At 40.6% G+C, this 21399-nt stretch overlaps 1 protein-coding gene across 6 annotated transcripts in view; it reads left to right on the plus strand.

Moving 5' to 3' along the window:
• The window catches only part of USP54 (ubiquitin specific peptidase 54), a 106763-nt gene extending 85619 nt beyond the window's left edge, over positions 1–21144 (plus strand). For 4 of the 6 annotated variants that reach the window (XM_072869641.1, XM_072869640.1, XM_072869644.1 and 1 more), the window contains 11 exons: positions 6–386; positions 1883–2117; positions 3058–3197; positions 4310–4483; positions 7541–7660; positions 8836–9028; positions 11279–12735; positions 15125–15243; positions 16402–16542; positions 18083–18269; positions 19010–21144. In XM_072869641.1, the coding sequence (XP_072725742.1) occupies positions 6–386; positions 1883–2117; positions 3058–3197; positions 4310–4483; positions 7541–7660; positions 8836–9028; positions 11279–12735; positions 15125–15243; positions 16402–16542; positions 18083–18269; positions 19010–19668 (3806 nt within the window). In that variant the 3' untranslated portion in view covers positions 19669–21144. Of the gene's footprint in view, positions 1–5; positions 387–1882; positions 2118–3057; positions 3198–4309; positions 4484–7540; positions 7661–8835; positions 9029–11278; positions 12736–15124; positions 15244–16401; positions 16543–18082; positions 18270–19009 lie in introns of those variants that run through there. The other 2 variants (XM_072869645.1, XM_072869646.1) reach the window with 2 other exon arrangements.
• The last annotated feature ends 255 nt before the right edge of the window (positions 21145–21399 follow it).

Here is a 21399-nt window from a genome sequence, read left to right on the forward strand (position 1 = left end):
TGCAGGAGAAACCTTGAAGGAGAAACAAGCCCCCAGAACTGCCCCCAAGCTATCCAGCAGCACCAGCAGGCTGAGGGAATTTAAAGAGACAGTGAGCAATATGATCCACAGCAGACCACAGCAGATTTCTCAAACCATGCAGAATTCTTCTCGTGGAGGGAGTAGTGTGGATCAAGCAGAAACACGACCCTCAAAAAGCCTGTCTGTACACTCTCGAGACTGGGAAGTGGAGAGTACCAGTAGCGAGTCTAAATCCAGTTCGTCTAGCAGGTACCGGCCAACGTGGAGACCCAAAAGAGAGTCTCTGAATATAGACAGCATCTTCAGTAAAGACAAGAGAAAACATTGTGGCTACACTCAGCTTAGCCCATTCTCTGAAGAGCCAGGTAAGAGTTTGAGAAGAAAGATGTATTTCAGCATGTTGTGGAGTTTATAATCCTCCACTATCCAGTTTTGTTTAAGTAAAGTAGGAAAGTGAAATTTTGAACATGGCATTTAGGTCAGTGGTGAGTTGTGTCCTTGAATGCTAGTTTCTGTGTGGGTACTCATGTTGCACGTATGATACTTCTTTTGCTTTCTGTGTGCTAGATTTCATGTGTAAGGAAATAATAAGGGAAACATTACTGTCTGCGCTGCTTAAATGGACACAGAGCTAGACTGCTAAGTATCTGGAAGTTCATCCCTTGGAATGGCCTTTTGTATTGGTCTGTTTTTTTTTTCTCTGGCTCATCATGGTATTTTTGCATGATGGCTCAGGCTATGGTGGGGCAAGTACCTCATGTGTCAGTGTTAAGTTCTTGTTGTGAGAATAAGAGCCTGGCAGCCAGTGATGATTTATCTGGGACCATTTTACACCATAGAAGCTATGCAACTTGTTTGTAGAGATTTTGTCCTCGGCTTTGCTGTTTTTGAAGGTAATAAAATCTATTGTGAAACAACTTTGGGTATCTTTTGTTGCCCCTGCCCCAGCCCCCCGCTTCCCTTTCCCCAGTCTGCAAATGAATGTAACAGTTATTTTGTGCTCTTTCAAGAGGAGGGTACTCCTGAAACTGTAAAGGGTGTAGAGAGCAGTTTACCAGTTCCTGGGTTTTATGCTGTTATGCTACGGGAGCTGCTGCGCTCCCATCTTGAGTACTTGAAGGACAGAGGTTCGTGTGACTTGCAGTAGAGTTGTGGTTAGCGAGGATGCTGTCGCAGAAATTTGGGGGCCTGGAGAGACGGAGGGACAGATGATGCGGACTAGAAGGAACTAAAGGTTGAAAAGAATTGCGAAGCATAAAGGAATACATATAGGGAAGATGAAGGGAGAAGAGAACACAGCTCCAGGGAAGGAAGCAAGGGGAGCAAACAAGAGGCAAGTGGGAACACACAGTGAAATCAGTAAGGAAGAATTTAAAAAAAAAAAAGGATGAAAAGTTTTCCTGTCCTCTATGAACTAGTGTTATATAAGCCTCATCAAATCATTAGTGGCAAAATAAGCAATGTAAGTGCAGCATTTGAAGTAGATATGACAGAGTACAGTAACAAATATAAACTGGAAATACAGTTGGGTATACTGTAAAATGATCTTGTACAAATACAAATTGTTATGGGGAGGAAGGGATTTTCTTTCCGGACTTGATTGTTACTTGGGGGGAATATGGTAAGTTATACTAAAGGGGAGAGATTAAAAAATGAATTTGTTGAATAGACTATTGCTTAATATTACTAGGAATGCTGTAAAAATATTGGGATTTTTTTCTGCTTAATATTGCTAGTTTTACACTAAACTAAAGGCAGCACTTCTAGTTTAAGCATGGTTGAGAAGCTAACATATATATAGATGATTTGCTGGTATTGAAGCTTGCATCTTCTACCAAGCTGTATTCTTTTGTCTTGACAGGTAAAGAGCTTATTGAGAATGAGGTGAAGGAACACACTGTTCAAGAAACAAGATCAAGCCAGTCAAATGTCAGATATAAGCGTGGTGTGCTAGGCCGGGGCACCCAGCATCATATGGTGGATCAACATCCTCATCTAATACAGAGGATGGAGTCTGGCTATGAAAGCAGTGAACGCAACAGCAACAGCCCAGTTAGTCTGGACATGCCCTTGTCTGAAAGCTCAAGCACCCACAGGTAGATTTCAACAAACTTCATTTTTGGAGTGATTGAAGTCTTGAGTTCTTCTTTTGTAGTTACATAAAGGCGTAGAACTTTTCTTTTTTTCTTTTTCTTTTTTTTCCTGTAAAATGCAGAAATGTAAATTACATTTGCAGGAATGTAAATTTTACATTTACATTTCTGTAAATGTAAAATCACCTCATTCTCAATCCTAACTTGTAATACAAGTTTATTGGGGCAGGTGAGAAATAGAAGGGAAATAGGAATCTGAGTGAGTTTGATTCCTTTTCTTGTGAGTATATTGATAGCTCACTGCGAGGGAGAAGGAAAAGAAATGGGATTCAGTTGACTGAGAAACGTTGACTAAAATGATGCATCTGAAATAGTCATACCCTTAGTCTATGATTTAAAAACTCAACTAAAATACAAACTTCATACTTGTCCTTTGAACAGCTCGTAGACCTTTTTGTTTCAGTTAAGCCATTGCTTAATAGAAGCCTCGTACAAAATGAGAAATCAATAGTCTTGTACAGAAATCTTTGACATTTTCAGTTTGAGAGGTTCATTGCAGTCTTGCAAGACACTTGCAATATTTCTGTGCAAAAATAAATAGGCGGCATGATGTGTTTCTCTCCTTGGCTTAGGAAGCTTCAGGCAATCACAAGCTGAGACTGTTCATGGACAGAATAGTAGATTTTCAGCTGTAAGAATCTGTTGAGAACAGCTATCAGACCCCAGTTTTAATATGCATTGCATACTTTTATGGAGGAGATTAGAATTATTGTTGTCCCCCTTGTTAACTTTCTCTTTCCCTGTTTCTCCCAAGATTTTCTTATGGCAGACTTTTTAATGAAATTAAAATGCAAGTATATTTATGTGATGATTAAAAAAAAAAGATATAACTTCTCCTGGAGAGATTACTAAATGGTAAACTATAATTACTCTCTTCTTGGAGGGACGCTCATGTGAAACGAGCAGGTGGATTGGTTCCTGCCTGGCGTAACATCCCAAAGTCTCACAGTAGCAGCATCTTGGAAGTAGAGTCTACTTCATCAATTGGCAGCTGGGCAAACAGCCCACACACCATTGGAAATGGTAAGATACACTTCCTTGCTAGCAGTGGTTTTGCAAGGTAAATTGTATTGGAGCTGTCCTTTACTTTCTGGATCTTTATCTTCACAGTTAAATTGAGGAGAGGGAAAAGAAAACATTGAGGAATGTAACAATTTTACAAGATATGACTTACAAGATTTACCAAGGGGGGGTTGCAAAAAACTTTGTTGGAAAATTCCTCTAATCATGTTGCTCTGGCATCTTTTTTGAGTACTGACTTAACTGATAAAGTAAAGCTATTTTTTCCTATTCTTTCCCATAACTCAGTATTCTGCCATCGGTGGAAAACATCTTCCCATGCATAGCTCATAATAACTTAGTAGGATTGATGAGTCCTGCAAAGAAGCTCATAATGCTATACAAAATTCAAAATTGTCAGAAATTAGAATGGATATTTACAAGATGTTTGGGCTAAGGCTGAGCTTTTCTGCAGATACGCGTTCTGATTAGGTATCGTTGTGAGCAAATACTTTATTCCAGAGAATGTCTGGGGAAGGGAAAGGGAGGAGAGAAGATACTTTTTGAATACAGGTCATAGTTGAAGTGAGAATGATGACTCATTGATTTCTGCTGTGTTGACTAGGATATTGGTATGCTTTATTTTCCTCCCATTTTCATCTGCTTATGCTGTTAGATGAAAAGCATCTCAGTTGGAATCCATTTTACTTAGTAAAGCTAATGATCTGGGTAATTTGACATAGCATTATTTACAAATTATAAGCACAGTAAGAAGCCTCAAGATTTCAGCATCAGCTTAGGGTTATCTCTTCCAAAGACTCTGTTCTGTTTTCTGTTTCTTGGGTCAGTGAATCTAGGGATGGGCTGTGCTGCAGGGGAGCTTGAAGCAATACTGCAGTATTTCTGCCAGTCGCTGACACAGAGAAGGCAATTGGAAACCAAATGGCTTGGGCAGGCTTTTAAAAGTAAAACTTAACAAAGCAAAATCTGTGATCTGAAATTCTGTAGTCTTTGCTTGGTCAGTCTGTTATTTTCTAATGTTAATTGCATTCTCTATTAATATTTCTTTGTCTTTTAAGGGATACTTTAAGAGATTTTACTATTTTAAAAAAAAAATTTTTTTTTTTTTTTGGAAGGTGGGGAGATGTTTGTCCCTTTAAAGAGTGAACTGGATGAATTGCAAGAGGAGGTGGTAAGGAGAGCGCATGAACAAGAACTACGCAGAAAAAGAGAAAAGGAAATGGAGGCAGCAATGGGCTTTAATCCCCGTCCCAGCAGGTTCATGGATCTAGATGAACTGCAGAATCAGGGTAACTTTTTGAATGCAGTATATTTTGCAAGTTGTAGTGCTGGAGTTTTTTTGAACCTTTGAACTTAATTTCCTGTTGTAAGTCTCTCTCTCTTCCCCCCTCCATTACAATTTTGTACCTTCAGTTAGTGAAAGACCATCAATTTCAAACCTGTAGGATACAAAAAAAAAGTTTATTTTGACCAAATTCCTTCTTAAATGTGACAACAAAGTAATGCAGAGGTGTTTTTAATATATTTGCATCTTTCAATTTTTGTGTGGTGATATGCACCATTACTAGTATTGATATATAGATTTAGTTACAAGGCTTCAACCAACATCTTGGAATGAGCAGGCCTGTTTGTACCTTTCAGACACCTCGGGTCCACCCGCAGCATAGCTTGTCCATGTAGGCCATTATTTTGTTTCTGGTAGCATCACTGCCCTAAGCAATTCTGCTTGTTCCTGCCCTTGTACTTTCCACTCTTTCTCCCTGCCCAGCTGTGTGGCCACAGCACAGGGGTGGGAACAAGTACTGTGGCAGGCTTAAGCTGGATCTAATGTTGAAAATCTGAGCTGGGTTTAGCTTATGTATCTTTTCTAAGGAAAAAGAATTGAAAAAAAAATTAAAAAGCCAAATACTAAGTGTGATTGTCTTTTCCATGACTCCTCATGTTTCTGGCAGGGGATGACAGCAGAAAAGGTTTAATCGGAAGGATGGAGCTGCAGCAGAGGGAACTGGGTAACAGGATTCACATGTAGTGCCTTTCTTTTAGCCCTGAACTTTGTTTTAGCCCTCAATCTCCATCAGCCAGTGAGGGGAGTCAGAGAGAAGGGGGATGACGTGCACTGACCCAGTAGAGAGTGAAACCTGAAGCCTGGTAGAGCATTTAACTGGGCAGTTGTTGGTTGGACAGCAGAGCCAACGATGGTGTAGTGAACACCTACGCTCTGCTCCCACAAATGCATGCATGATAGGGGCAAATCCATTGTGGCCTCCGGTGTTGCCAGGCCTCCATGCGTCCTCATGCTGCTTGCTCAAACCTGTTGTAGATAAGAGTTGAGGTGCTGGTTTACTGCTACAGGACAGAGAGGAAGGAGAGGGGCACCCCACAGCGATGCCAGCTCTGGGCACAATACAGCCAGTGCTCTGCAGCCTACAGTCATGCCAACTGCTCAGCAGCCAGAATGTCACTGTGTCAATGGCAGCTGAAAAATATGATCTCTATGAGAATGTCTGACTGTGGGAATGTTTTTATAATTTTTGCTGACCATCAGTGAGCCACTTAGTTAACCTTTACAGTCCTGCTGTGACCTGCCAGTAACCAGGTATAAAATTCTGATGTACCAGAGTAGATGGTTATCTCTTTTATTAGTATTAGTGTTTACTTTTGTAGCATAATTGCTAATGATGTAAAAATTGAAAAGTAAACCTCTCTTGTTGAGCGTGAAGATGTTGTCTTCTCTGCTTCTCCTGCCTGAAAGAAAATAGCATATTCTCTAAGACGTTACCTGTCTTTGATCTCTTGTTGTATTAGTTGGTAAACACAAAAATTGCTTAGCTTTTCCTTGTTAAAAAGAAAGTAAACTAGAATAATGCTTAATAAAAAAAAACTTCAGTAGAACCTTTGAGGAGTTTACAGGCATTGACTTGAGATCTCAGAAAGTTTTTGTTTATTCCTTTTAAGCCTTTCCCCACCCCAGTCAGAGATGTAATAGCTTAACATTAACAGACTGCTTGACTGCCTGGAAGGCTTGCTTGTATGCAGAACTCCAGAACACTTGTGACTCATTTTCCCTCAAGTAAACTACTAAATTCATGCAAAGAAAGCTAACTTTAGTATACTGGCCTTGATTACAAGCCTCAGTAGTCTTGATTTTGAAACTGAATGTGCTGCTTGATTAACTCACTGCTCTAACTACTCTTACTTCTCTCTGCAGTGCTTGCTTTTCCTGTGAGTTCTTTGGGGTTTGTGGTATAAGAGAGTTTGTGTTTGCCATCTGTGCACGAGGGTGTTGGGGAGCAGGCCAGGCCATAGCATATGTTATGCAAGTTGAGAAAACATAATTTATTGTTGGCCAATTAAGATATTCATTTTCTCTACCACAGTGATAGAGACATTCCATTAAAAAACCTCACTCCTAAACAAAACAAAAAAATCAAGTTTTATTTTCTCTTTTCCCCTGCCTCATGTGAATGTGTGCATTTTAGTGCATAACTTGCATAATGCCTGATAGGTGAGACCAGATTGTTTGGGCATTTCCTCCTCTCAGAACTGGATATTCTGATGCTAGGACACAGTGTTTCATGTTTCTTTTTTGTGTCCAAGAACGATTTATCCTTCTCTTCTCCAACACTTTTATAAATTGTTACAAAAAGAATTCTTGACAATTATCCCTTTCTTCTGCAGCCTCTTACACATGTGTTTTTCCTCCTAAAGCTGCAAGACTGTTGGGTTTTCATATTCCATATGTCTCTTTCAGCAGTTGAGTGAATGCACTGAACACATGTTTGTAGAAGTATTTTGTGCAGGCATTTACACTCGCACTTAAGTCTGAGTTTTTGTTCCCCAGACATCTCAGTTGTCTCAGTTTGTTTCCATTTTGTATGGAAGTAATTGGATATTTGAAGAAGAGACATGATTTTTGGCAGGGGACTTTAAGATAATGTACAAGGAAAGCCCTGACCTGCTATATTTCTTTTACTGATATATTTTGGTTAAGGTTTAATTCTAAATTTAGATTAATTCCTACTTGACAGAAGTAATCAGAACTGACTGTGATATTTCTGTACCATCTTTTGTACTGATTTAGACTAAAAATAATAAGCCAGTACAACTCAAGTAAACAAAACTTAAGGAAAAAATCTGGTTCACATTGTTTTACTGTGTGGATGTCAAGCATATCAGGGTGCTCAAGCTGTACTTCTGCTTAGGGAAGGTTAGGTGGTGCGGTCTGGGATATGTGCAGCCTCTGCGAGACTCCATATGTGGAAGAATTTGGCAATCACGAATGGGATGAGGGTAAGTGAGGGTTCTGCAATGAATGAAACCAAAATGAAGGGTGATGCCCATTGCAGGGAGGAGTGATGGCTTTGAGAAGTCGATGCAGGAGGCAGACTCAATCTTTGAAGAGTCGCTGAATCAGGAGCAGAAGGGGGATTGTGCTGCAGCTTTGGCTCTCTGTAATGAAGCTATATGTAAGTAACTCTAACTGCCTGAGCTATTGCGCTTTTGACAGTCTACTAGTATCATAGAAAAAAGTCTGAAAAGTTGAATCACGTTAAATTGTGAGGTAATATGTAATCCCCAGTAATGTGGGGATCCAGCTGGTCTTTAGGAACATGCAGGGAGACAGAATCTTTCCCTTTTTTTCAAGCATTCCCTTTTGGGGGTTTTAGTCCTATTCCTCTTCATCTCTGTTTTCTTCATGTTTGCATCGTTTTTGTTGTCCTCTCCAGCGCTATGGCAGTAACAGCACTGGGGTGCTGATGTGCCCTTTTTGGTGCTAAATGGTACATTTCAGCAAGCACCTGGTAGGTAACTCCCCCTGCCACTCGGTCCTCAATTAACAATTTTTCCCAGTCCTCAGACCAAATTACAAAGGGCATTAAGCTCCCCTGTTTCTCATGGAAGGTGTAGCATAGGAGGAAAATGGTAGCCCACTCTTGAGTCATCTGGATTAACAGAAATGAGCTATGCTGTACCTGACTTTCATGAAGAAAAAAGCATTAGGACATTGAAGTGCTTAAATGCATTGTGACCTTTGAGAATGTGTGCTATGTGATTTCATTTTATTTTTGGTCTTCTTCCATTATGACTGGCTGGCTGTCTCACCCCATGCTCCTCTCTGTCTGTATAGAATGGCTGCAGATGGAGTGGGGTAGCTGATGTGCATTTGCATTTAGAAATTGTCTCTTACGGACTGCAGAATAAGGGGCACAGCATACAGCTGTTGTGATAGCTCTATTAGCTTCCATTCCAGCAAGGTATGTGCTGAATCTCAAATCCCAGCTGGGTATTCCTGCACATAAAGGGAGTCCCTGGTATGGAGGATACAGAAGGGTAGGTGACAGAATGAAGTGTCAATGTGGTAGGGCTGGAAAGAGCCTGTGTGAAGGGGATGAGAAGTTGGGCTTAAAACATGGATAATTTTTTTTACTTTATTTTGGTTTAGTTTCAATTAATGTGTTTGGACACCTGGCTAAGCTGAATGTGCATTAATGGAAACAATAGCATCCTTGTGAACTCTTTTGTGGCAGTATTTGCATGGTCCATGTTTTATGTTCTTGCTGCATCTTTTTTCTTTTTTTTCTTTTTCAATTTTATTCCTTTTTTCTGTTTGTTTTCTGCTATGTTTTCTTTTGCATTTTAGCTAAACTAAGACTTGCCATGCATGATGCCAGCGCTAGCACTCACAGCAGAGCCCTAGTCGATAAGAAGCTGCAAATCAGTATCCGAAAAGCCCGGAGCCTCCAGGATCGCATGCAGCACCAACAGCCACCGCAGCCGCTGCCGCCGCCAGCCTGCCACCCACCACAGGGTGGCACCATGGCCCAGTCTACAAGGTAGTCCAAGTATATCACCTAGACCCAGACCTGAGCTGCATCTATGAGCAGGGCAGTCTGGAAAGAAATAGCAAACTATATGTATTCCCTGGGTAGTTCAAATTCTGCAGTGTTACTTCCTATTCCTTTCTTCTAATAAAAGATGGTCAACTACCCCCCCCCCCCTTTTTTTTCACCCCTAGTCTTCATAGAATAGTTCAATGTGCATGTCTTCAAAATGTGATCTGTGACAGAGAATTGTAGCAGTCAGTGCCTGGCATCATCGATATTTCATGCACAAAGGGAAAGAATACAATAGACGATAACCTGGCTAAAAAGGGGATGTGTGTTAGGATGAAATGTGCAACTGTTTACAATCAGGAGCAGTTTCGGGACTCAAGTCAGTAAAAGAGTGTACTACAGTAAAAATCTTGCTATAATTGCTTTTATGTTGGGAACAGCAACCAGTGTGTTTTAGTGCTCTATAGTTTGAAAAGTGTCAAGTACACCGATCTTTTCTTTCTAGTCCAGTTCTCTAGTGGTGCACTGGTACAACTCTTGGATCCAGCTCCTGATTCTGTCACCTTGATTACTCTCCCTGATGCTGTATCATTCTTCATTTTCTTTCTGTGCTTCCCAGCATCCTGTAGCCTGGCTTAGCAGCCTCTTCAGTGTCTCTTCATGATTCTTTCTTCCATACTGACTTTAACTATAGCATAATTAACTTTCTGCTGTGACTGATCCTTTCTTCCTACCCTCTTTAGCATGCAGCTTAATCCTTATTTCTTAACCATGCCGTTCCCTTCTAGCACTAGACCATACCTATCCAATTTCTAGGCTGTTTCTTGAACTGTTACTTTTCTTCCCTCTCCCCTTTCTTACATGTTGTGTTATCAGAAGCTTAGATGAAATCTCAGATGAGAATTCTTTTTCTTTTCCTTTTTTTTAAAATGCCACATACAGCTATATACTAAAACTCAGTTAATTTGCACACCTGCCAGGCTATAGTTCATAATGTTCTTTTCTTTTCCTGCAGTAGCTGAATTATATGTAATGAGGGCTGATCTTTTTGTCAATCAAGAGTCCATTATATCCTCTTTTACAGGAGAAATGCAGAGGCCCAATTATGCATTTTGGTATAATTCTAAGATTTGAAGAAAATTAAAGCAACTTTCTAAACTAATTTTGTTAATGCTGAACTTGCTTACTGCTGCTCTGTGAAAAGAACATTACTTTTGCAAAAAGTTATATCCAACCAAATGTTAATATTGCAGCCAATGAAAAGAATCTATCCGTAGCAAGAGTTCTGTAGTCTTGCTTTGATATAAATAACATTGTAGACAGTGCAAAGTTTGCAACTACTCACAGACAAGGTCATTCTGCTACACATATCAACTAGGTCTTCATCACGACTTTCATTCTATGCATCTCAAGGAAACAAAGCAATGATGTTACGATTTCCTTAGGTTCTCTGTTGGAGCCGTTTGTAGCCTGTCATTTTCTCACAGGCACATGGACTTCATGCTGGCTTTTCTGTCTGCATATTAAAATGCTAACTAAATGCAGAAAAATGCCAAGGACGTGTATGACCAAAGAATATAATTGTCTTACATTGGTACATAAAAGAATAAAAATTATTTTTAGAAGTATACTTAGAATACAAATTATTACAAAATAATAGTTATATATTTAGCTTGAACTTTATTTATATGTTGGATAAGTATCTCAAAGATCAGAATATAAAGATGATATGAGAGAGATTTCAACCTGTTCCTTCCATTTGTGAAGTCATTGTTCATGAAGTTGCCTGGAGAGAAGGGACCTTATGGAGAAATTGTCAGTTTATGTTCAGATCATGAACGTGTCCAAAGTATTTTCAAAAATATCTAAGATGTTAAAGTTGGAAACAGTTGTTTTGTTTTATATAAATGCTATTTTTACTATTCTTACAGTTATCCCTACCCACACACTCAGTCTGCTGGTTAAAGTGCCTAGGGTGCTGTACAAGAATGCTTTGTATAGAGCCAAACTGTAGCAAAATACTCTTAAAAATATGAAATTGATTCAGTAGATCAGTTATAGTAGGAAATCAGGGTTAGAAGCAAAGGACTAACATGTATGTATCTACTCAATTAATGCAAAGTCTTCATCAGAGTACAGTTACCAAAGAAAAGTGTGTTGAGGTATATGTCACCTAGCGCAAGTTCTGCACCCTAGGGATAAACGTAAGCAATGACTACTGCTAATCATTTACCCTTCTGTGTGTTTTAGTGAACAGACTGGCCCGCTCCAAGTACTGCTGAGCCAGGAGGTACCACTGGAACCCAACAAAGAAGTGGAATTTGGGTCCAGTTCTTTCTTCCACCCACCTGCTTCCTGCCATGAATTGCACTCATCATTATATCCAGAGTCTTCCTCCTTGCCCCCTTCTGAAAGCAATCCATCCAACAGGATCTCTCCAAACTTCCAGTCTGCTTCTGCTGATTTTCATGACCAAGTTCCCTCTTTTCCCTATAGGCAAGGGTTGGCAGAGAGGTCTGCAAGAACTGAGAATGATGCCCACCATAGTGTGGAATTTGCTGACACCAAAGCCACAGGGCCAAAAGACTATAGGGAATGCTGCAGTAGCAGCAAGTTAGAAGAGGTTCATAACATAACGCCTATTCTCACACCTCAGTACAAATCCAAGGCTAACACAGTAAACTCTGGGTCTTTGCCTACACTGTTTCCCTGTCCACATCCACCACAAGCAGCATCTCCTGAAAAGGACAGCCAGCACAGTCCTTGTTCCAAACTTGCAAGCTCTCCAGTGCGGCCCAGCATTGATCATTTAGGGGCCTATCATGCAATGACCCCTGCAACTTCATCCCCTACACGGCAGTGCTCCTTGGATCCTTTGCAGAAAACAAATAAGTACTCCAGAGCAAACAGCCATGAGGTTTTATTACCCTCACAGGATGAATATGGCACAGCAGAAGGTTGCAAATCTGAGGCTTTTAGTACAAAGGGACATGTTCGCTCCTTGGCAGAGCAGTTTCAGAAAATGCATGCAGTCTCCCAGAGAAAAGGTACTCATGAAAAAGGCTGGATTGCTGCAGTGTGTCAGGATGAGAAGTCTCCAAAGTTAACACAAAAATCTTTCATCAGCCCTTCATCCTCTGGTTACAGACAGCTAATCCATCAAAACCAAGAGAACAAAAACCAGTCTTCTGAAAAATTACACTCAACTGTGGATATTAGGGATGGGGTAGTTTCTTTGGAGGGTTTTAGTACCCAGCATGTTGCTTCTAAGAGTATTTGTTCTCACAGTGAAGAGCTGTGTAGAAGAGGTGGACAGAATATAGCAGACCCTGCACCCTACCTGGAAAGGCACTGTCATGATGGAGGAATGAAACAGGTGGATGATGGAGCTGCTAGTAGCATGGTTGCCTCTATGCCTGTGGACCGTTGGGTGGATAATGTTACTAGGTATTACAGTTCTCAGAAGGCTAATAAGAATACTGAATGGCTTCCTGTACCTGGGAGGAGTCCACCCCTTTCTGATCAGAGAGCAGTTGGAGATGACTTGAGCAGGATCCCAGTACATCTGCATCCACAGTGGAATCAAGACACAGAACAGGAGCTCTCAGAACTGGAATCCCTCTATCAGACTAGTCTGCAGGCATCTCAGGCCCCTAGGCCTTTCTTGGGAAGACAGGACAGTGCTAGGTATCCATTTGACCAATCAGGTAAGAATGATGCAGCTGTTTTTCTTGGTTGACCTGCCTATGTACTCCAATGTAGGTGAAGGTATGTTTTGCAGTTGATTTAGTTAAAAGGGCGTGAATTTGTGTACAGATGCAGAAAGATTCAGGTTGTGGACTCTGAAAACATTCTAACTATATAGATAGAGAAGCAGTGAGGTAGCACTGCCTGGGGAGGCTGCAGAGTAGCTGTTGATCTTGGCAAGCAGAGAGAAACATCTGTTAAGAGTAACATAGAAATAATTGATCCTGTTTTCAAGTAGAGAGCTGGCTGCTTAGGTCATGCTGCTGAATTTTGCTGTTTGAAAGTCCTGTATCACCTCTGAAATTTATTAAACTGTTTCTATGCCTGAAGTTAATGTTCTCCACATTTATGAATTTTAACTGATTGTATTGTATTTGAGAATTTAGTCTGTACCTGCCTGAGGGGAATAACTTTTAAAAATGTTTCCAGATCTATGAGAGTTGAACTTGTGTTTTGCTAAGGACTAATTGCTTCAAGTTCTGGAAATGACTTGTGAAAGCAGCACTGGGGGTACACGATCTTCACTAAGATCCTTGAGACCTTGTGGATTAGTTGGTGCTGACAGAAAACAGATTCTGTTGCTGTTGGTGAGATCATCCAGCTGTTGCTGGAGACATTCAATTAGAGTCTGATGACAGCAGTCTGGTTCCACTTAGGCTGTTCTAATCTCCTGCCTGAGATAGGGCAACCATGATTTTCAGCTTAGCACAAGTGAAGCAAATGTGTTTATAATCCATGTCATAGCATTAGAGCTACGAATTTTCTGGTTAAATACAAAGCAGCCTGAAACTTGATGGGTACCAGAGTGAGATAGATATATCTATATATATATATGTGATATATATTGCAATACATACACAAGACAGGCTTTCCCCTGCCCTGCACCCATGGAGGTGGAGCCTCCATCGTTCCTGACAAATCAAGCCTGGCTGTGACCAGAGTGAATACTGCAGTGAACTCTTGAACAGGTTTTTATTCAACAGCTCGAGTTTTCTATGAAACTCTCTTGTCTTGCAGTCCACTGGCAGACCAGGTGACACATCCGAAGGTGGCCGTTTCCCATTTGTTGTCCTTTGGTTTTCTTTCAGTTAGGCAAGATCTGACCTCACAACCTTGCAGATACTGTCTTGCATGGGCTTGAATCAGAAAGTCTTATGTGTTCCTACTTAGCTTACTGATTTTAGAAGCTCTTTCTGGAAATCTAACAGGATAAAGCCCAGTTGCTTTAGCGTTAGCTGGAGCTTCAGAGTTCTGCCATCAAATGCCCTGTCTCTTCTGCTGACACTTTTCTTGCCTATTTTCCTACTACATATATGAGGGATATGAGATATGGATACTCTTCTAAAGTGCAGTTGGTGTTTGCGATCTTTACTTCTGGTTTGCTGTGACTCTCAGATATTTCTTCCTAAGTTCTGCACATTCTGTATAAAAATGAAAAGTTTGAACCAGTGCATCTACTGTGATGAACTGGATGAAAATCACCTGAGTGGGTCTAGGACAGCTCTTTCTCACTTTTAACTTCGATTACCTATTCATTTGGAAATGCTGTTTAAGCTTTCTGCCCCATATCAACTGGTTTTGTCAGACCTTTGCATTCAGAATCATGGTGAAAATGCCTTTGTTTCATTACTGGAGCTTTACAACAGAGATTAAAGCGAAGACCTCATCCTCCAAATGCCGCCTCAATGCAGATAACGCATCGTTACCAGCACATCGCCGTTTTTCCTTTATAGAGAGATTCCCTGTGACCATTTTTATTAGGCCATTGATCTGCCTGTCTATTCCATGAGAAATTTTAGGATTATAACTGGTTGGTGGGGATTGTACTGAAGTGAAGTAACTGTAGCAATCCTAGTTAAAAATAACACTTTTAGCTATTTAACCAGCACAACAAATGGCTGACAAACTGTAGCGTTGGGTGGGAACAAGCAGGTGACTGTGTGGGGAACTTAAAGCTGATGAATCTTGTTTATCCCAAGTAACTTTGGGTAACTTGCTCCTGGTAGCTGATTTTCTGTCCATTTAGGCCCCCTAAACTATCACACCTCTGTATCAAACAAGTGCTGCTGTGCAGTTAAATCATTTAACTCTTAAATAGTTCAGTTAACTGCTCCCCAGAAGCCTGCAAAAGGGCAAGTGAAGCCCTGAAGGCGTGAGTATCCGTATAGACTGTCTCCCCTTGAAATGTTGGGAGTTAGCTTATGTATTAATGTTCAAAGGATCTCTGATGACTTCTCGTTCTGTGTGTATAGCCTGTCTGTCTTTGCTGGAGTCAGACCTAAGATAGTCAGAAATGTGCCATAATGTGCAATCAGGCATTGAATTTAACGATAGTATTTTCCTTCCCAGTCTCTGCGAACCTGAATGTGAGGAAGCTGCATGCTACAGCTGGCATGGGTCTCTCGAAAACACCAACAGCAGAGATCGAGCGCAGTCTGTGTGGATCCACTGTCTCTTCTGTCTCCAAGGTGACATGTTTAAGATGTGCTAGAGGGGGAAGGGCTTGGCCTGTGCAAGTGAAAGAATTGACAATGGGAGAAGTGGAATATATTATGAAAAAGGTACTGGGGTCATTGATACTAATGTTACAGAGAATTTTAAGTGCAGTCTAGCTCAGGATTAATTAGCTAAAAACTGAGTGACTCATGCTACATGCAGCTTGCATGCAATCAAATTATCTAAATTCTGACTTTGAGGAACATATCCCTGAAAACTTTAAGATACTCTTAAAACTCTTTAAGGTACTCTTAACGAAGTTAAGAACTCTTTGAACATATTGACGTGAACTGCCTTGCATCACAACTTATGATAACTGCTTCACTATGTTACCACTTGCAGGGGCACAGACTTTTTTTTTTTACTGTGTCACTACATATTTTGAAAGTGGAGGATAATTTGGTATTTGCTACAGTTTGTAGTTGGTCACCTCAGAGTGGGAGAAGATGCTTTTTCTTTTTTTCTGGGGGTAAACTGTTTAAATAACTGGCAGTTACATATCAGTGCTGGTACATGAAAACATACAAGTGTTTTAGAGGGGAAATGACATTTCCTGTAATACTTCCATACTCATTAAAGGGAGCTTAAATGGTCTTACATATATAGAACAGAGGAAAAGAAAGAAGGAATAAACATTTCCCTTGCTAACATAAGATTAACACGCTTCTAGCACTCATCAAAAAATCCTAGGGTTTTTTTGGTTATGAGAAGACTTTAGTACTTTATCATAGGATGGCTGTCAGTTGCAGCCATGATTATCTCTACTGGGGCAGTGATGCCTGTAGCAGCAGTCAGTCCTTTAGGTAGATTCATTGCAGTAGAGACTTTTTGTCCTGGCTTTAGATATTTACAAAAGAATGAATCTTACTTAGACAAATCAATCAGTGTATATTTACTAAAGAAAGAAAGACTATAAGGAATAATATTTTTAATCACCAGATCCAAACAGGCCCATTTACTTTAAGTTTCCAAGGTGGTACCTGAATGAAGGATTTAAAAAAAGAAAAGATCATGGAGTTTCATTGAAGTCTAAGTAGTCTGTTAGATTTATATTGATCTCTTCCCTATAATTATTATACAAAATTGATATTATAGAGAGCCTTTTCTGAAATGTGTGATATTGTCTTCAGGTCACATATACCAGAGAACATAGCAGGGAACCAGAAGAGGAGGAAATGTACAGTGCAGAGAATTTCCGTCGCATTGCTCGCAGTCTCAGTGGGACAGTCATCTCAAACAGAGAAGAGACCTTGGTCTCTTCTCACAGTTTTGTAAGTAGAATGACATGCAGCTTTCTAAAGAGCCATCATCTGTGTGTAGGGTTGCTGTTTTCTCTGTCTGCATTTAGTAGTTAACAAACAAGACAGCAGACAACTGAATAATAAGCCATGATGAAAGCTTGTCTTTGTGATTCCCCCCCCCCCCCCCCCCCCCTTTTTGGAAGAAGAATAAGCTTTTATTTAAGTAACAAAGCCATCTTCTTCAGGAGTCATTGCAGAGTAGTACCTACTGCAGCTGGTAAGCATGTGAGCTAATATTACTTGCCACTATATAAAGACATCCAGTATAAACATTTTTTTTCAGTTGACTTAGAGTATTTTCAAGAAAGCTTCTAATACCCCTATAATTTTAAAAGACACCACTAACCACATGAAAGTTTCTGCTCTCTTGTGAGTATATTCAGCAAGTAGCATTTTTAGAGAGTAAAAGTAAGCATAAAGGGGAGACAATTCAAGACTTCATACATAACATGCAGCCAGTTACATACAGGAAGTAACTAAAAATAGGGAGATTTTAATATATTTTTTTCCCCTTTGTTATCTCTGTTAAGTAGTCTTAGGTACAAGTTAAAACTGCCAGTGAGGAAAACAGTAACAGATTATTGTTGGTGCTTAGCAGCATAGCCAGATATAATGTGAAGGTTTGGCTTGGATTGAATTTTTTGCAAACTGTGCTTAAGTTTTGATTTAAAATCAACTGCATAATAAGTGTAGAAGAGTCTCAGTTGCAAAATCAGTTATGTAGACTGGTTGGTCTGATTCTATGTTTCTGCTCTGTACCATAAGCTAAGAATATGTCAGCTTCTGAACGTTTGCTCCTCAGCATGCTTTAGTTGAGGGCTTTAACGCATACCTGGAGGTGCTGGCAGAAGCAATTAAAAACCTCTGGCTGTCCAAGACCCCCCACTGTGCTGAAGGTTTTTATCCCCACAACAGAAGCAGCTGATAGGATAGCTGTCTGTCACCACTCTTCAAGTTAGTCACTGGGCTCAAGTCTGTGACGGTTTGTTATTGTGCCATTCAGCCATCCCTGCTTTGGGATAGGTATCCCCTAATAGAGGGAAATGGTACAGCACTGGTAAATACTTCAGCTGCAACAGGTAAATCTGTTAATAGTCTGGAATCAGATTTCAGTAAAGCCTGCTAGAAAATAGGAAGGAAGGATCAGCAATACCCTTCTTTATTTCATGGCTTGTGTAGCATGGCAGTTCCAATGCTGACTGGCCTGCCATCGTTCTGTGGATTCAGTTTGTAAACCAAACCTCCATGACTGGTTTGTGTTTGTTTTGGCTTTTTCTCCTTGGTATATTTCCAGTCAAATGATGCTCCTAAGTAGCCCACCACTGCAGTAAGAGCCTTACTGGATTGATGCAGTTTTTATTTGTACTTCTTTTTCACATACAGATGCACGTTTTTGTTCCAGTGACTCATCCCTTTCCTTGGATCAGCACCATCTTTGCTTGATTCAACCCAACTCTGTGTTTACTCATCATTTTATGTTCTTTTCTTCTCCTTTCTCATTTTATAAAAGGAAGCACCAAATATGAGGAAAATGCCAGTGGACACCAGCCACCGTTCTTCCAGCTCCACTTCCCTTCCTTTCCCCCATGATCCTCCTGTGTTTCCCTTTGATCCCCAGCACAACCCAAACCAGGTGCAGCACCTACCCCATGATGTACTGATGCCCAGCATGGTGGGCAAGGCACGTAAACCGTCAGGTAATCACAGGACTTTTCATCCTCCTTCATGATCAGAAATATTGCTGAAATACAACTCTTCAGATCTTGTCTTTCATAATGATGTTTCACTATCTGCCTGGATTCCTCCAGATTTCTGGAGGAACAAATCACATTCTTTTTCTTCTCTGCCCTTTTGAGTTGTTCTGTGATTCTGTGCTAAGTGGACATAACAAAAGGGAATAATCTTTATGGAAACATTATGATGTTTTTATATAAAATCATATTCACGTTTTCGTGAGGTATTTTCTTTAGTGTAAAAGTAGCAGTAAGACCCACCACCTTCTTCTCACGTAGGAGAGTACTTCCACAAGCTACTCGTTCCAGCAAATCACACATGTAATTGTGCCAATAGAAATAACTAATGCCTGCATAAGAATTATTTTCCCTGTGACAGCCATCAAAACCAGTTTGATCTACTAACCTTGGAATATTTTGTTGGGCTCCTCGTTGATGACACAAAGGCTATTAAAGAAATCTAAAGTCTGTGACAGCAGCTGTGGTAGGATAAGGAGGAAATGCAGTGAGGAAAGTGAATGCTAGAAAGGGTACAGCTAGCTTTTATTCAGAATTGCATGTCAGCCAGTAACTGGGTGTACTAGTGATTTCGTTTTTCTTCTGTCACCTGTTGGCCACAGCTGAAAGTTCTGAGAGGATGAAACAAAAAATATAACTAAGCAAACTTTTCTCTTTTTTTGCCCCTGCCGCCCCCCCCCCCCCAGGAGATCAGAAGAACATCATCCAGAAACTTTTGGTTGTGCCTGACAGGGGTGAAGCTTTCCAAGGTGAAGACTACACAGGTGTGGCACTGAGCTATGGGAGTCTCCCTTGTGCACCCAAAGGCACCCTCTCCCAGGGGCAAAACCCTCTTGTTAATCCGCATTTAGGAGGTGGAGCATCAAGTGTCTCTGGCCATTGGCTGAACACGAGCTACCCTGCCAGGCAAACAGCCACGTTACCAGATAAACGAGCAACGCTCTGGGGGAAACATGCTGGCCAGCTAAACAAAAGTTTACAGGAAGGCTTCCTCCAGCAGCCTTCGCAACATCAAATGCATGAATCTTATGCTATCAGTTGCAGGCTACCAGCCAGCACAGACTTCAGCACTTTAAGAATACCACATGAGCCTTCTTGGGATCCTGGTGCCTCTCAAGGTTGTCCTGTGCCCCCTTCTTGCATTAAGGCCCCGGGTCCAAGGAGAGTTGATATGCCCCCAGAAGAAGACTGGCGACAGAACAGCTACACCCCTCAGCCTGGCAGAAGGCGAATGCTGACAATGCATGTGATGGATGGGACTTTTTCTTCTGCTTCAGAGGCACACAGAAATATGCTGGCTCGAGCAGCAGCAGCTACTGGCACCATGCAAAATAATGGCTGGTGAGATCCCATCCACTCCATGTGCCCTGATAAACTGCTCTGTGAACAGACTATAGCTGTTGCCAGAGCATGGATTACATGGAGACAGCAAACTCTTTCAATCAGTATCTGTGCCAGTTTTGTCTTAAAATGTAGCTATACAGTACGTGGAAACTAATTGCACTGTATTTAATTTCTGATGCTACTGAACTGCTGTCTGGATGGGGAGAGGAGCCTTAGCTATTCTAGTCCTGGCCTCTCCTAGCAAAAAAGTGCTGTAGGAATGGTAAGCTTCAGGGGCATTGGTTTACGGGTAAGTTCAGAAGTATGCGCATGTTTTGAAGGAAGACGGCCACTAACAAAAGGACATTTTTAAGGACTCTTTCATGAAGTGTAGCTTTGGTAAATTCTTCACGTAAAAAACGCAATCCTTTTGTTTTCCTCTCCTTCCTCTCTCCTGTTCCTTCCTAGGGGGGAAAAAACTGACTCACCTTCCAGGTTCCAGTAAATCTGCACTTGGCAGGCCGGCAGTTAGTAAAGCAAACCCAGTTTTCAGTGTGCTGAGATCTCGGGCAGAGATCACAGGTGTAGTTGCTGCTGAGGAAGTGGCAGGGAGACATTGTCAGTAAACCAGAATTTTCCCCACTTCCTTAAGGCAAACTAACAACACTTCAAACAGAAAAGACTGTTAATGCTGCACGCTTAATTACACCAATGTAAACACAGAATAAGTTTAACTATTTTAGTGTCAAACATACTTGCTTTTGTAAGTATTTTTCAAATAAATCTATGAAAATAGTTCTATTTACCTGTCTATGAGCTTTCTTTGCAGTTTGGCTTTACTCATCAGTTGGCCTGAAACTGCTGATTTATTTTCATATAGACTAACAAACATGAGTGAATTGTTTATTCTAGTTTATTAACAAAGTTTATGTAATAAATATTTAGTTAGATTGGAGGACATGTCTAATTTTGTCCCTGGATTTGATGTGTTTCATCACTACTCTGGGCTTAACTTTCCCCTCATAATGGACAGTAATTAACAGTGTCCTTTGAAAAGTATTTTGAGACTTCTTTGTTGGAGGAAAAACTGCAGAATCTGTGCAAGATGGTATTGTAAGCAGATAGGACTCATAAAAAAAGTCATTAGAAAGTATTGGTGTAGTGAGAAGTGTCATTTTAATAAGAGTTTCACTCCCGCTCTTGCAAATGCTTTCAGGTGTGGTGGTTATGAGTTGTTTAAAAATGTGGAGGGTTCTGTTATATGCCAATACTGAGAGTGGGACTGCAGCTGTGGTGGTTCTGGCCCAGCCAGGCAGTGGAAGGTCTAGAGTGCCCTCTAGTGCGTGGTTCTCCTTGGTAACCTGCTTTCGCTGTTGCTCTAGGTGAGGGTCTTCATTTTAATTTAATGTTTTGCACCTCAGTGCTTGATGGAATTTCATCAGTTTTTGCTGTTTAGTCTGAGATTGAGTCTCATTCATTTTAATAAATGTCATTTATCAGTTTATTGTTTCTAAATAATTGCTATTATGTCTGTTATTGTTACAATCTCATGTAACTACATCATGCTAAATTGTGTTTTACATTTGAGATTGTTGCACACTTCTTTGTACTTAACTGCCCTCACTAGCTGTGGTTACCAGAACAAAGCACTCCCTTCTTCCACCCCTCCATTCCAAAAAAGCCCTACTGACTTTTGACTCTTTCACATAATGGTTTTGCCAATTTAATAACATGAAGCTTTAAACAGTACTAA

Source organism: Ciconia boyciana, chromosome 8, assembly GCF_034638445.1.
Source record: "Ciconia boyciana chromosome 8, ASM3463844v1, whole genome shotgun sequence".
Classification (NCBI taxonomy): Eukaryota; Metazoa; Chordata; class Aves; order Ciconiiformes; family Ciconiidae; genus Ciconia; species Ciconia boyciana.